General features: G+C 45.7%; 2 protein-coding genes, 1 non-coding gene and 1 pseudogene across 4 annotated transcripts in view; all 4 read right to left on the reverse strand.

Annotated features, from left to right (window-relative positions):
* Positions 1 to 324: 324 nt before the first annotated feature.
* Positions 325 to 3,390, reverse strand: LOC115101799 (protein FAM131A-like). Of its 2 annotated transcripts, none has more exons than XM_029621269.2 (3): positions 2,585 to 3,390; positions 965 to 1,092; positions 325 to 758 (listed from the first exon to the last, which is right to left on the reverse strand). In XM_029621269.2, exons 1-3 carry the CDS (start codon positions 2,676 to 2,678, stop codon positions 579 to 581), a joined length of 402 nt encoding a protein of 133 aa, XP_029477129.1. In that variant the 5' UTR covers positions 2,679 to 3,390; the 3' UTR covers positions 325 to 578. The 2 variants fall into 2 exon arrangements, with proteins under 2 accessions (XP_029477129.1, XP_029477130.1); XM_029621270.2 differs by having other exon boundaries at positions 325 to 786.
* A 4,247-nt stretch (positions 3,391 to 7,637) lies between these two features.
* Positions 7,638 to 12,168, reverse strand: part of LOC115101583 (eukaryotic translation initiation factor 4 gamma 1-like) — a 46,474-nt gene continuing 41,943 nt past the window's right edge. The window contains 5 exon segments of the mRNA XM_065005808.1: positions 7,638 to 8,975; positions 9,967 to 10,107; positions 10,590 to 10,671; positions 11,053 to 11,190; positions 11,422 to 11,520. Of these exon segments, the coding sequence (XP_064861880.1) occupies positions 8,794 to 8,975; positions 9,967 to 10,107; positions 10,590 to 10,671; positions 11,053 to 11,190; positions 11,422 to 11,520 (642 nt within the window). The 3' untranslated portion in view covers positions 7,638 to 8,793.
* LOC115103414 (small nucleolar RNA SNORA3/SNORA45 family) lies at positions 9,770 to 9,900 on the reverse strand. Its single transcript, XR_003859594.1, has one exon. It is a non-coding gene; the product is annotated as a small nucleolar RNA SNORA3/SNORA45 family (small nucleolar RNA).
* Positions 10,408 to 10,527, reverse strand: LOC115103405 (small nucleolar RNA SNORA57; annotated as a pseudogene).

Raw genomic sequence — 12,168 nt, forward strand, 5'->3', positions numbered from 1 at the left:
TGGAGTAGGCGGGTTGTTCTGAGATGTGGGCCTATCACAGTGCAGGCTGATCCTCACCATCCACTAGGGAATGGGCTAGCCCGGTCACCCCCTGGAGTAGGCGGGTTGTTCTGAGATGTGGGCCTATCACAGTGCAGGCTGATCCTCACCATCCACTAGGGAATGGGCTAGCCCGGTCACCCCCTGGAGTAGGCGGGTTGTTCTGAGATGTGGGCCTATCACAGTGCAGGCTGATCCTCACCATCCACTAGGGAATGGGCTAGCCCGGTCACCCCTGGAGTAGGCGGGTTGTTCTGAGATGTGGGCCTTCAGGCAGGCTCCTCACCATCCACTAGGGAATGGGCTAGCCCGGTCACCCCCTGGAGTAGGCGGGTTGTTCTGAGATGTGGGCCTATCACAGTGCAGGCTGATCCTCACCATCCACTAGGGAATGGGCTAGCCCGTTCACCCCCTGGAGTAGGCGGGTTGTTCTGAGATGTGGGCCTATCACAGTGCAGGCTGATCCTCACCATCCACTAGGGAATGGGCTAGCCCGGTCACCCCCTGGAGTAGGCGGGTTGTTCTGAGATGTGGGCCTATCACAGTGCAGGCTGATCCTCACCATCCATTAGGGAATGGGCTAGCCCGGTCACCCCCTGGAGTAGGCCGGTTGTTCTGAGATGTGGGCCTATCACAGTGCATGCTGTTTCTGCTAGAACTTCAAAGCTGTCTGTCTTGGCCTGGAATGGCACTCGGGGCTCGTGGTTGGACGTTGAAGTCTGAGGGAGAATCAAAGTGTCAGAACACCTGGAGATGGATGAGGCGAGAGAGATGTAGGGATGAGGGGAGGGTGAGTAACAGAGGGAAAGAAAGAAGAGAGATATTGGGGCATAGCACAGTCTAGGTGGCACTGATGACTGAAAACACAATGAGTATGACAAAGGTAAGGAATATTGGGTGATGTGTACTGTATGCATGTGTTTACCTGAGCTGTGGGTAGAGAGTGTGTTTCTATTGTTCTGGAGGAACTCCTAGTCATCGTCTTTCTGGTCATAGCCACAGAGGTCCAGGTTTTCAGCTTTGCCTCAGCGATAGCAAACTGCTCTGCCACTCCTGGAGAAGGACACACACACAAACCTTACAGGTGGTAATCAAACACACCAAGCACAGGAAAGAGTGACAGACAGTAGTCTCAGAGACAGTTAGGGAGTGAACAGTAGGCTGTATCACCATGGGGACAGTGAAGTGACAGTTGGAGGAGAGTCTAATTGGCTACCATCTATTGGGCTCTCATAGGACAGGCCGTCATCGCCTAGGTGACAGCAGAAGGGGGCAGGACACAGATCTGAGCTGTGACATGCAGGGGTTAGAGGAGCGGTGGGACAGGTGTAGGGATGAGAGGGGGGGCACGACACACGTGCACACAAACACATGGTGGTGGTCCACTTTACATTTGACCCACAAATCATATGCTAATGATTAGCCTACTGTCAGCAGCATACCACCCTGCATCCCACTGCATATATACCAGCAGCATACCACCCTGCATCCCACTGCATATATACCAGCAGCATACCACCCTGCATCCCACTGCATATATACCAGCAGCATACCACCCTGCATCCCACTGCATATATACCAGCAGCATACCACCCTGCATCCCACTGCATATATACCAGCAGCATACCACCCTGCATCCCACTACATATATACCAGCAGCATACCACCCTGCATCCCACTACATATATACCAGCAGCATACCACCCTGCATCCCACTACATATATACCAGCAGCATACCACCCTGCATCCCACTGCATATATACCAGCAGCATACCACCCTGCATCCCACTACATATATACCAGCAGCATACCACCCTGCATCCCACTACATATATACCAGCAGCATACCACCCTGCATCCCACTACATATATACCAGCAGCATACCACCCTGCATCCCACTGCTGGCTTTCCTCAGAAGCTAAGCAGGATTAGTCCTGGATGGGAGACCAGATGCTGCTGGAAGTGGTGTAGGTCTAAAAAATTATCCCAATGCACCAGGGCAGTGATTGCAGACATGTGTAGGGTGCTGTATTTCAGATGGACGTTAAACGGGTGTCCTGGCTCTCTGTCGTCACTAAAAGATCCCATGCCACTTATCGTAAGAGTAGAGGTGTTAACCCCGGTGTCCTGGCTAAATTCCCAATCTGACCCTCATACCATCATGGTCACCTAATGATCCCCAGCTTACAATTGGCTCATTCATCCCCCTTCCTCTCCCCTGTAACTATTCCCCAGGTCGTTGCTGTAAATGAGAATGTGTGCTCAGGCAATTTACCATGTAAAATAAGGGTTAAATAAATACAAAAAATGTAACTGCTGAGGACAGATTTCTGATGAGATCCTATTCTGAGCTATTGATGACTAAAAACAAATTGATGGCAGAATTAGTTGGACAATAGAATCACCAAGGTGTAAACATTACTCTTAAAATATAAAATAGATGAGAAAATATATTGAAAGAGGACAACATTGAAAGTATTAATTGGTTTGTATCTCTGCCACCGGCTCTACTTTACTAGCTGAGCTAGCGGAGGGACATGCACCTGCGGCGAAGCGAGCTTCCTGTAGAGAGTTGCAGTGTGTGCGGAGGGGGTTGGTGGGTTTGGGCCAACCCTTCCACTTGAGGTGGATGACCATGCAGGGATGTTGGCTTGGTCACATGGTCCTTCATCGCCTGGGAAATGCCTGGAGAAAGAAAAGTAGGAGGCCTGGGTTAGAGAGATGGTCCGTGTGTGTCTTTCTGACCCTTACCATTTAAGGAGGATCTGGACAGAGCAGCAATCTCTTGAATGCTGACTGCCTTTCTTGACTTTGAGATCATTTCACAATCCTCAAATTTAACCTGGAAAAAAAGCAGTCATGCTCAGTATGTCACTAACACTACAGCGCTAGAGTGTTTTCAATATTTGTGTGGTCTGCTATACGCCTCAAATGTTGCTCACAGCCCAGATAAAGATCATGAAATCGATGTGCGAATAGCGAGAGAAAAAACAGACAATCCTGCGTGTGTTTCAGCACCTGGACACTTGACTGCTCCCCAGAGCATGTGATGGTGCAGATCTAGCCCTTGATAATGACTCTCAGTTCCATTACACATAAGAGCCATGCCATTACACAAGAGCCAGAGCCATTACACATAAGAGCCATGCCACTACACAAGAGCCAGAGCCATTACACATAAGAGCCATTGGACGAAGGCATCTTCTGTTGGGGGGAGTTTTATTAAGAGTAGCAACGCTCGGTCTGAACATTAACAGGCATTGTAAGTGGTACAGTTCTGGAAGCATAATGAACTTATCTCAGCTAGAAATCATGTTCAAAAAACAAAAAGTTAAATACGGCCATTAGTTTTCTCCTCTAATCGCCCCCCTTACCCTGCTGTCCCCTCCTCTCGTCGTCGCCCCCCTCCCTTACCCTCCTCTCGCCGTCGACTCTCTCCCTCCCTTACCCAGTAGTCCAGACAGGAGATGACAAGGGCCTGGATTAGGACCTGAGCCGCTTCCTGTGTGATGTAGGGTCGTACTCTTAAGGATGTTGTACGAGCCTACAGAAGCGAGTCCCTGCTTTGATGTTTGCAGAGAATGACTAGGTGTTTTCCCATCCCCTTCCTGAAAACACAATTAAATAAAAGTATAGAATACCGATAAAATTGCAACACATACAGCTGCATGTCTATCGAATCGATGAAAGGCTTGTTTATTGGTAGGCCTATTTGGTCATCATTTTCTCAGGTTTAGCCTAACATTTCATGAAGCTATACACGGTGTAGCAATGCTGCTATTTTTTTTTACTGCTGGCTGGCGGTAATAATTTAATTACTTGTTCAGTAATTACAGTTGGAAATTCAACATTGCAGATTGTCAAGTACTTTTTCCAATATAACAGCTAATCAGCTAACAACTAATCTGCTTTTGTTGTTGTTGAATATAGGCCTACAACTACTCTATATAAGTTACCTGAACCTACATCACGACTCGTCTTTGCGCTCTCTCCCAGCTTGGATAGAAAGTTGTGCGCAAAACCAAATAATATAGCCAGTCCACCCTCAAAACACTAGGGATTGTTTCATTATGCAGTATACCGTCTATAGCTATATACAGTATTTAGCTTCTATTTATAAACAAAAATAGCCTAACAATGAGGGAAAAGGTAGTTGCCTTAAGGATAAATTCAAACACTAAATTCAGTAATTTATTGTTGAACTCAGCAGGTTTTGTCTGTCTAACAGCTGCAATATTGAGGTAAATTCAATTAAATCCAACTTGAGTCTCCCCTGGGTGCTGAAGTCCTCCTTTTTTGTGTGCAAATGTTTTCACCACGGCCTGTAGGTCCAGGTTACACCTCGACTGTTTTCGATACTGAGTATTGACAGCCCAGACTTTCCTGAGACATTGTGAATTAGGTCTATTGCGCTGCACACTATTTAAATGAAGTCTTGATTGATTCATGCCAAGATATACCAAAGATAAGGGACTGTTGATATTGCAACCACACAACTCAAACGCCTGTTCACCAGTTTGAACGAAATTGCAAACAGCTTTATTTTTTCAAGCCCTTAAGAACTGTTGTCTGTTAAAGATGCTAATCTGTTTGCGTCTGCCAATTTATTGGCTGTCCAGTATCTAGACAACCTTTCCCCAGAGCTTCCTGTGCAGTTCATCTCTTTCCGTAACATAAAAGACAATAAAGAAGCTCAATTAAAGATGTTGCAGAACTGCTGTATTTGAAGCCCTCCCTTCTGACTAGTTCCCTTGACGTTGCTACGGTAATTAAGATGCTTTTACCTCTGTAAGTATCGCTTCTGCAGAGAGATTGTTTTCTAAACTTAAAACTCATAAAGAACTATAAGAAGCATGAGGCTCTCGTTCTGAAATGGCTTTTGAACACCTGAGCAAAGCTCCACTCATTGCACTGGTACCGTCGTAGCCTTGACCACAGCATTTCTTCACTGATATTCCCTTATACTTTCCATCAGTATCTTCTCTCTTTTTCAGTCACATTCCTGAATCACAAGAAACAAAAACTTTGTTTCATAGTACTTACGGAAATTAAAAAGGGTTATGAATGACTTGGAGGTTTGCTGTCAAAATGACTTATTCAACAACAACAAAAATAGACAATGACAGGAGCATGGGCCACCAGAGATCAGGGACCCCACCGCCCTGTGGGGGTGTCTGCTAACCACTGGGGCTTTTCTCTGAGATTGCGGGGGCTGTTTTATCTGCCAGAGAAAGGGATATAGGCTAAGCAAGCATGCAGTCTCTTGGATAGGAGTATTTTACTGTAAGGCCATGTCAGATACGCGTCTGCTCACCGGTGATGTGACATGGCTGAGACCGACAACAGCCATCATAATGTGATGGGGTTAGTAATGTTCTCTAGTTGCACCGTGATTGGCTCAGTGTTCTGTCACTCATGGATCCAAGGCAGCTCAAGGTCATTGGCCACAGATAAAATGACATCAAATCACGTTATATCCATCTACCTTAACATGATCAGTCCAATCAAAGCTATCATACTTTCAAAATCTTAGCTAGCAAGCTAGACAAGCAGTCATCAAGTCAGCAATCTACTGGAAAATCCTTTTCAATCCTTGTAATATTATGAAAAATTATAGATAAAATGTATCGGTGCTCATCGGCCATAACCATTATACAACAAGTTGGAAATCGCTAAATCAACAATGAGTGCTAAGGCGAAACTGCAGCCCTGGGTTCGATCCCGGCTGTGTCACCCATGGAGCGACGCACAATTGGCCCAGTGCCGGCCGGGATGTCCTTGTCTCATCGTGCTCTAGCAACTCGTGGCGGGCCGGAAGGTCGACGTCGGTTCGACAGTGTTTCCTCCGACACATTGATGTGGCTGGCTTCCGGGTTATCTCCTTTATTTATCCAATGGTTCTAAGTTGGTGTACAGGGAGAACACCGTAAGAACGGCCGTGTTCTTTATTCTGTAGCTGTACATTTCAGAAGTGCAGAACAAATAGTTATTGACTATGCCTGTCCTAGCTCACTCATTAGTCTTAATCTAAATTATGGATTGCCTCTTATCCGCTCGTCGTCACTTTATACCATATTTTGTACATCTCAATTGTCATTAGAAACCACAATTGTTTAAGCAAGTCAGCCAAATCAGCTATGTTTAAAAATAAAATAAAAAGGCAGTAAATGAGACTGAATGGTTTCGCTGCCAGACAAGGCTCCGCTGATAACCAGGTGTAGCAGTGATTGAACAGCTTTATGTAGGCCCTAACAGTTTGTTGGCACCGTTTGTCATCGTTATAGCGCAATTAATGTATTGTTTTTGCTGGCATGCATTAAAAAACTTTTTTTTACCCAACCAAGATTTACCTGCTAAAATCAGCCACTGCCTGCAAACCAAATGGAGGTGGTGGCATCGTCGAGTATCGTACATGATCACAATGCGCTGGTCTCAAATCACATCAACAGATGCTACCATGGTGCCCAGTGCGGTTTAGTTCCCCCGATACTAAAACACGGTATTGTAGTTCAAAAAGTCCAGCTTTCACACTTCAAACATATGCGCTCTGTCAAAATGGTTCCCTCTGATGTTGGCAGGCGTCATTAACGCAAGACATTGTTTCAACCAATTCTGTTCCCCCCATTGATCACATCTCACGAATTGTTTGTTGCCTATTACTTGTGGTACGTCTGTCAATGTAGGCTACCTAGTCCACATATACAGTCCTTTAGAAAGTATTCAGACCCCTTGAATTTTTCCACATTGTGTTATGTCACAGCCTTTTTCTAAAATGGATTTAATACGTTTTTCCCCCCTCAATACTTACCGAATGCTCTGCAATTGGAGACTAAATTAAGCTATTAATCATTATAGGCTACCATTATTTTTTATTTAACTAGCCAAGTCAGTCAAGAACAAATTCTTATTTACAATGACCGCCTACCTCTTGCCAAACCCGGACGATGCTGGGCCAATTGTACGCCGCCCTATGGGACTCCCAATAACGGCCGGTTGCGATACATCCTGGAATCAAACCAGGGTCTGTAGTGACGCCTCTAGCAATGAGATGCAATGCCTTAGACTGTTGCACCACTCGGGACCCATCCTAACCACCTGCAAACTTGACGGTTGATTGACCTAAATTTCCCAAATCCCAACATGTGCACCACTTGATGCACCGTCATCCTTGTTAATCCCACAGGGAATGAGAAAGCTACCCATGTTCTGTCAATAATGGAGTGCTTGAGCCTTTGATAAACCCCTGATGTGGCTCTCTGATAGACATTTCAACCCTATAGAAAAATGCTACACCTAGTGGGCATGTACAATCCTTCTGGCAGGCTAAACTAGAGAAGAAAAATAAGTATACTAGTGACCATACAAACACTATTTCTGCTACAAACTCCACTCCGGTATTTTATTTGCAATGCTCTGTTTCCTCATCTTTTCCAGTTTCCGATGCAAAAAGAAGCAGTTATTCCTTAAATAATAAAATAGGGGAAAAAATATTTACAAAATTCCAATAAAACTAATGAATGGATCACCTAAAGCACCCCTTTCTGCATCTCGTCAACCTGCCATTTCTGTTGGAAAAAGATACATGGCATTTGAAAGTTTACAGTACATCAGCAATTTATTTTTATTATTTCTGAAAAATAAAACAGAAAAAAGTGTAATATATATATGTACAGAACGCTCCTGAAATGTGATTCTACTCAGAGTAGAAAAGGCTTTCGGATCATTTCTGTTTTTCATCAAGTTGATTTCTGTAGGTTTCAAGTTTTAAATGGTGACCTTGTCATTAAGTTTCCTCTAGTTAGGTGTTTCTTTACCGATATGACAGGGGTCTCGAGAGAGAGAGAGAAAGCACCCAACAGTTCATCATGTAAGTACAAGAAAGGTAAAAGATGAAGAATCTCAGTCAGGATTGACTACTGGGGGTGGAAGTGAAAGGATGGGTTTAAGGAAGCATACAGAAGACCCCCCTCTCCCTCCCCTCAGTAGCCATGGTCAGAGGCTAATGGTCAAAGGTCACAATCAGTCCTCCATTGTGTTTCTGTCCTCACACAGGTCCTAGTACAGCGGTAAACTGGAAGTGGGGAAAAAGGTACAGACAAAGTTCGCTCAGAACTCCAGTCAGCGGCTCCATAGTCAGCCACATAATTTGATGTCAGCTGATCAGCCAACATACCATGTCTGCTGCTTCTCCTTTCCACATTTAATCACCAATAGAAACACTTAAACCATGCTGCACGCTCCATAAACAAGATAGTGTTGGATCGGACATCACACGGGCGCAGCATGATACCCCACTCCTGGGGAAAAGCATGCTACATGACACCTCTACCATTGTCTCTATGCGTTTTGCGTGTCATATAGTATGTTGCATAATAGAATTGTGTCTAGAACTATAAAGAGAGCAGCGTGGTGGCTTACGTTTTTCAAGAACATAAAGTTAAAAGGGTTTTATACGCAATGACCGTAGTAGTTATCCCACGCGTTTACACAAGCAAAATCCGGAAGAATAATTTTTCAGGTTTATTTCATTTTCGGCGGACACTCGCCATCACAAAACTGGGAAAGGAGAGAGAATGACGAAGTGAGAGTGAGAGAAAGAGAGAGAAAGTGATTGTATGTCCCGCTCTCAATAGCCTCGTTGAGGATTGGTATCAGTCCGCAACATTAAAGAGCCAGAGTCCAAATCCCTCCTTGGCCCCCCTTGCAATACCCCTCCCTGGCCGTAGAGGGGTTGTTTTAGAGTGAGGCCCGTTTAGTCTTTGTCGGACTCTTCTTCGGCATCACGGAGCCAGGTGAAGAAGGCGGTGACCGACTTGAGGGCCACACCCTTTCCAGTCTGCTCGGCTGGGTCTTTGCTGGACTCCCACCTGTAAAAGGCCTCCTCTTTGATCACGTCCTCGTCGTAAAGCGTGTCAAAGAACATCCGCAGCAGATCTGGTGAAGGGAGGGTGACAGGAAGAGATGATGGTTAAGCTTCATAATCATGACTCATGAACATTGATAGAGAATAGCCACAACACATTAGCTAGGCACAGAAAAGCAAATCAATATATACTCCCTCCATCCAATTTCTTACTCACACAAACCACCAAAGCTCATTTTAAACAAAAAGAAAGTATCTATATATATATATATATATTTTTTTTTTATAAGACTAGACAGTTGGCTGGAATGTGAAAAACAAACTCTACGCAAAATGTGAAGAAACTGCCACAATGTGGATATTCACTATAAAAAAAACATTAGAATGGAGGTTCTGAGCCTCTCGAGTGGCGCTCTCAGGAACTACATCGCAGTGCTTGAGGTGTCACTATAGACCCGGGTTAAATCCCAGGCTGTGTTGCAGCCTGCCGCGACGGGGAGACCAATGAGGCAGCGCACAATTGGCCCACCGTCGTCCGGGTTAGGGGAGGGTTTGGCCGGCCGGGATGTCCTACGAGCTCTAGCGACTGCTTGTGGCGGGCTGGACTCATGCACGCTGACTTCGGTCGCCAGCTGTATGGTGATTCCTCCGACACATTGGTGTGGCTGGCCTCCAGGGTTAAGCGAGCAGTGTGTCAAGAAGCAGTGCGGCTTTGGAGGGTCGTATTTCGGAGGACACACGGCTCTCGACATTCGCCTCTCCCAAGTCCATAGGGGAGTTGCAACAACGAGACAAGACTAACAATTGGATATCACAAAATTGGGAAGAAAAAAGGGTAAAAGTACAAAAAACATACAAATGTAGGTTCTGTATCTGAGCTGGTGATTGGCTGGGTCAGAAGAGACTACAGCCAATGAATAGGCAAAAATGTTTACTTTACGAGCACTCTAGCACACCAGGACAATGAGGTTGTAAAGGCGTGACTCTAGCCTCGCTATCCACAATCATACACAACCTCACAGAACTGAGGTGAGAGACACTGCGGTGCTATACTGTACTCACTGGCCGGTTGCTCCATGTGCACCATGAGGGCCTGGAGGGCATAGAGGGCCTGCAGTTCCTTCTTCTCGTCACTCAGGTACTGCTGCAGCAGCTTTGCCCTCTGGGTAATCTGCTCCACGTCCACCTTGTATGGGTTCTCACCTGGACGGAGGGAAGCAAGGAGAGATGGAGAGTGAGTGCCTAGAGAAACTAAGATTCAGAGTGCTTAGTCACAGTTACAGGGTTGCCGGTGTTATTGCAGGGTACAGTGAAAGTCGAAGGTTCCGAGCACTAACATGCAGGACTAAGTGACATACAAAGGGAGAAAGGATGGATGTGTTTTTCCTCCTTAGTCTCCAACCAGTTAACCCTTTTCTTAGGGATATTAACCAAAAGTTAGACTGGCACAAACTACCAACACTCATTCTACACCCAACTTGATGCCCTCATTGCCAATCAGACATAGATATCAGCAATTGAGGATAGAACCAGAAAATGGAAACGTTTTGCCACTGAAGACAAAGCACTGGACTTTATGTCCCTCCATAACACAGAGAACAGGGTGCATGCCAAGAAAGGAGGTTGGCGTTGTTAAGCTATGCAAACAGAAGGGCCCGAGATATGGGCTCGGAATGCATACTCACATATAACGGCTGACTGGCAAATGGATGTCATCAGAGAGCGCACAAACTGGTTGGCGGACGTCTGCTGTTCGTCCAGGTTGGCCTGTAGGTGAGATGATAAAGTTACCACACAGAGACTGGTTTCCCAAGAGTAAAATGGTGGTGCCTAGAATGCAAATCAAACTCATTCAATTTACCTGTTGATACTCAGACAGTTGCATACGCGCACACACACCACCAGGCCACACACACACCAGGACCCCCCCCCACAGACACGCACCCCCCCACCATGGACGGACGGACACACACACCCCACCGCGGACACACAAAAAAAAAACACCGCGGACACACACACACACACCACCAGGCCACACACCCACCAGGACACACACACCCCCCCCCCACCACGGACAAACACAAACCGCCCACCACGGACACACACAAACCCCCCACCACACCAGGACACACACAGGAGAATACAGACCTGGACCCAGTCTCTGATGCGCTGGTTGTTAGCCTTGTCCTGGATCAGTCTGTCAAGCTGTTTGCTAAGCTCCTCCCCACTCATGGTTGTCTTCTGATTGGTCCCGTCTGACTTCTCCCCCAGGGTAAACTCAATTTTCTGGAAAGAGAACACACCATAGGATGACATTAAGAACACTATCTCTATGGAACACACACTCATAGAACGAGACAGTAAACCCATCAACGTTTCCTCTCATTTATAAAGGACAGTCATATTTTCAGTCGTCCATCCTTAAATGGCACAGTCAGATTGCGTGGCACCAACTAAACATTTCATTAGCAAATACTTACAACAGATCAGCAATAAACCCCATTGTCCCCCACTGACCTGTTCAGTCACAAACTTGTTGACATCCTCGTCCTCTGGCAGGAAGTCTCTCCAGTTGAGCCCCGCTTCCATCCACATACCGCCCACCTTCTTATGGGTCTAACACAGAAACAATATTTATATACACACACAGCATATAAAACATAAGGAACACCTGCTCTTTCCATGACAGACTGACCAGGTGAAAGCTATGATCCCTTATTGATGTCACTTGTTAAATCCACTTCAAATCAATGTAGATGAAGGAGAGGAGACAGGTTAAAGTAGGGTTTTAAAGCCTTGAGACAATTAAGACATGGATTGTGTATAGGTTCCATTCAGAGGGTGAATGGGCAAGACACAAAATGTAAGTGCCTTTGAACGGTTTGGTAGAAGACACATAGGTTAGACTGTCAAGAAGAGCAACGCTTCTGGATTTTTCATGCTCAACAGTTTCCCGTGTATCAAGAATGGCCCACCACCCAAAGGATATCCAGCCAACTTGACAACTGTGGGAGGCATTGGCGTCAACACGGTTCAGCATCCCTGTGGAACACTATACCTTGTAGAGTCCATGCCCTGACGAACTGCTGAGGCTGTTTTGGGGCAAGGGGGGTTCCTAATGTTTTGTACATTCAGTGCCTCCAGAAAATATTCATATCCCTTGACTTATTTCACATTTTGTTGTGTTAGCCTGAATTCAAAATGGATTAAACAGATGTTTCTCACCCATCTACCATATTGCCAAAGTGAAAACATATTTTTTGA

This window comes from Oncorhynchus nerka, linkage group LG20 (assembly GCF_034236695.1).
Source record: "Oncorhynchus nerka isolate Pitt River linkage group LG20, Oner_Uvic_2.0, whole genome shotgun sequence".
Lineage (NCBI taxonomy): Eukaryota > Metazoa > Chordata > Actinopteri > Salmoniformes > Salmonidae > Oncorhynchus > Oncorhynchus nerka.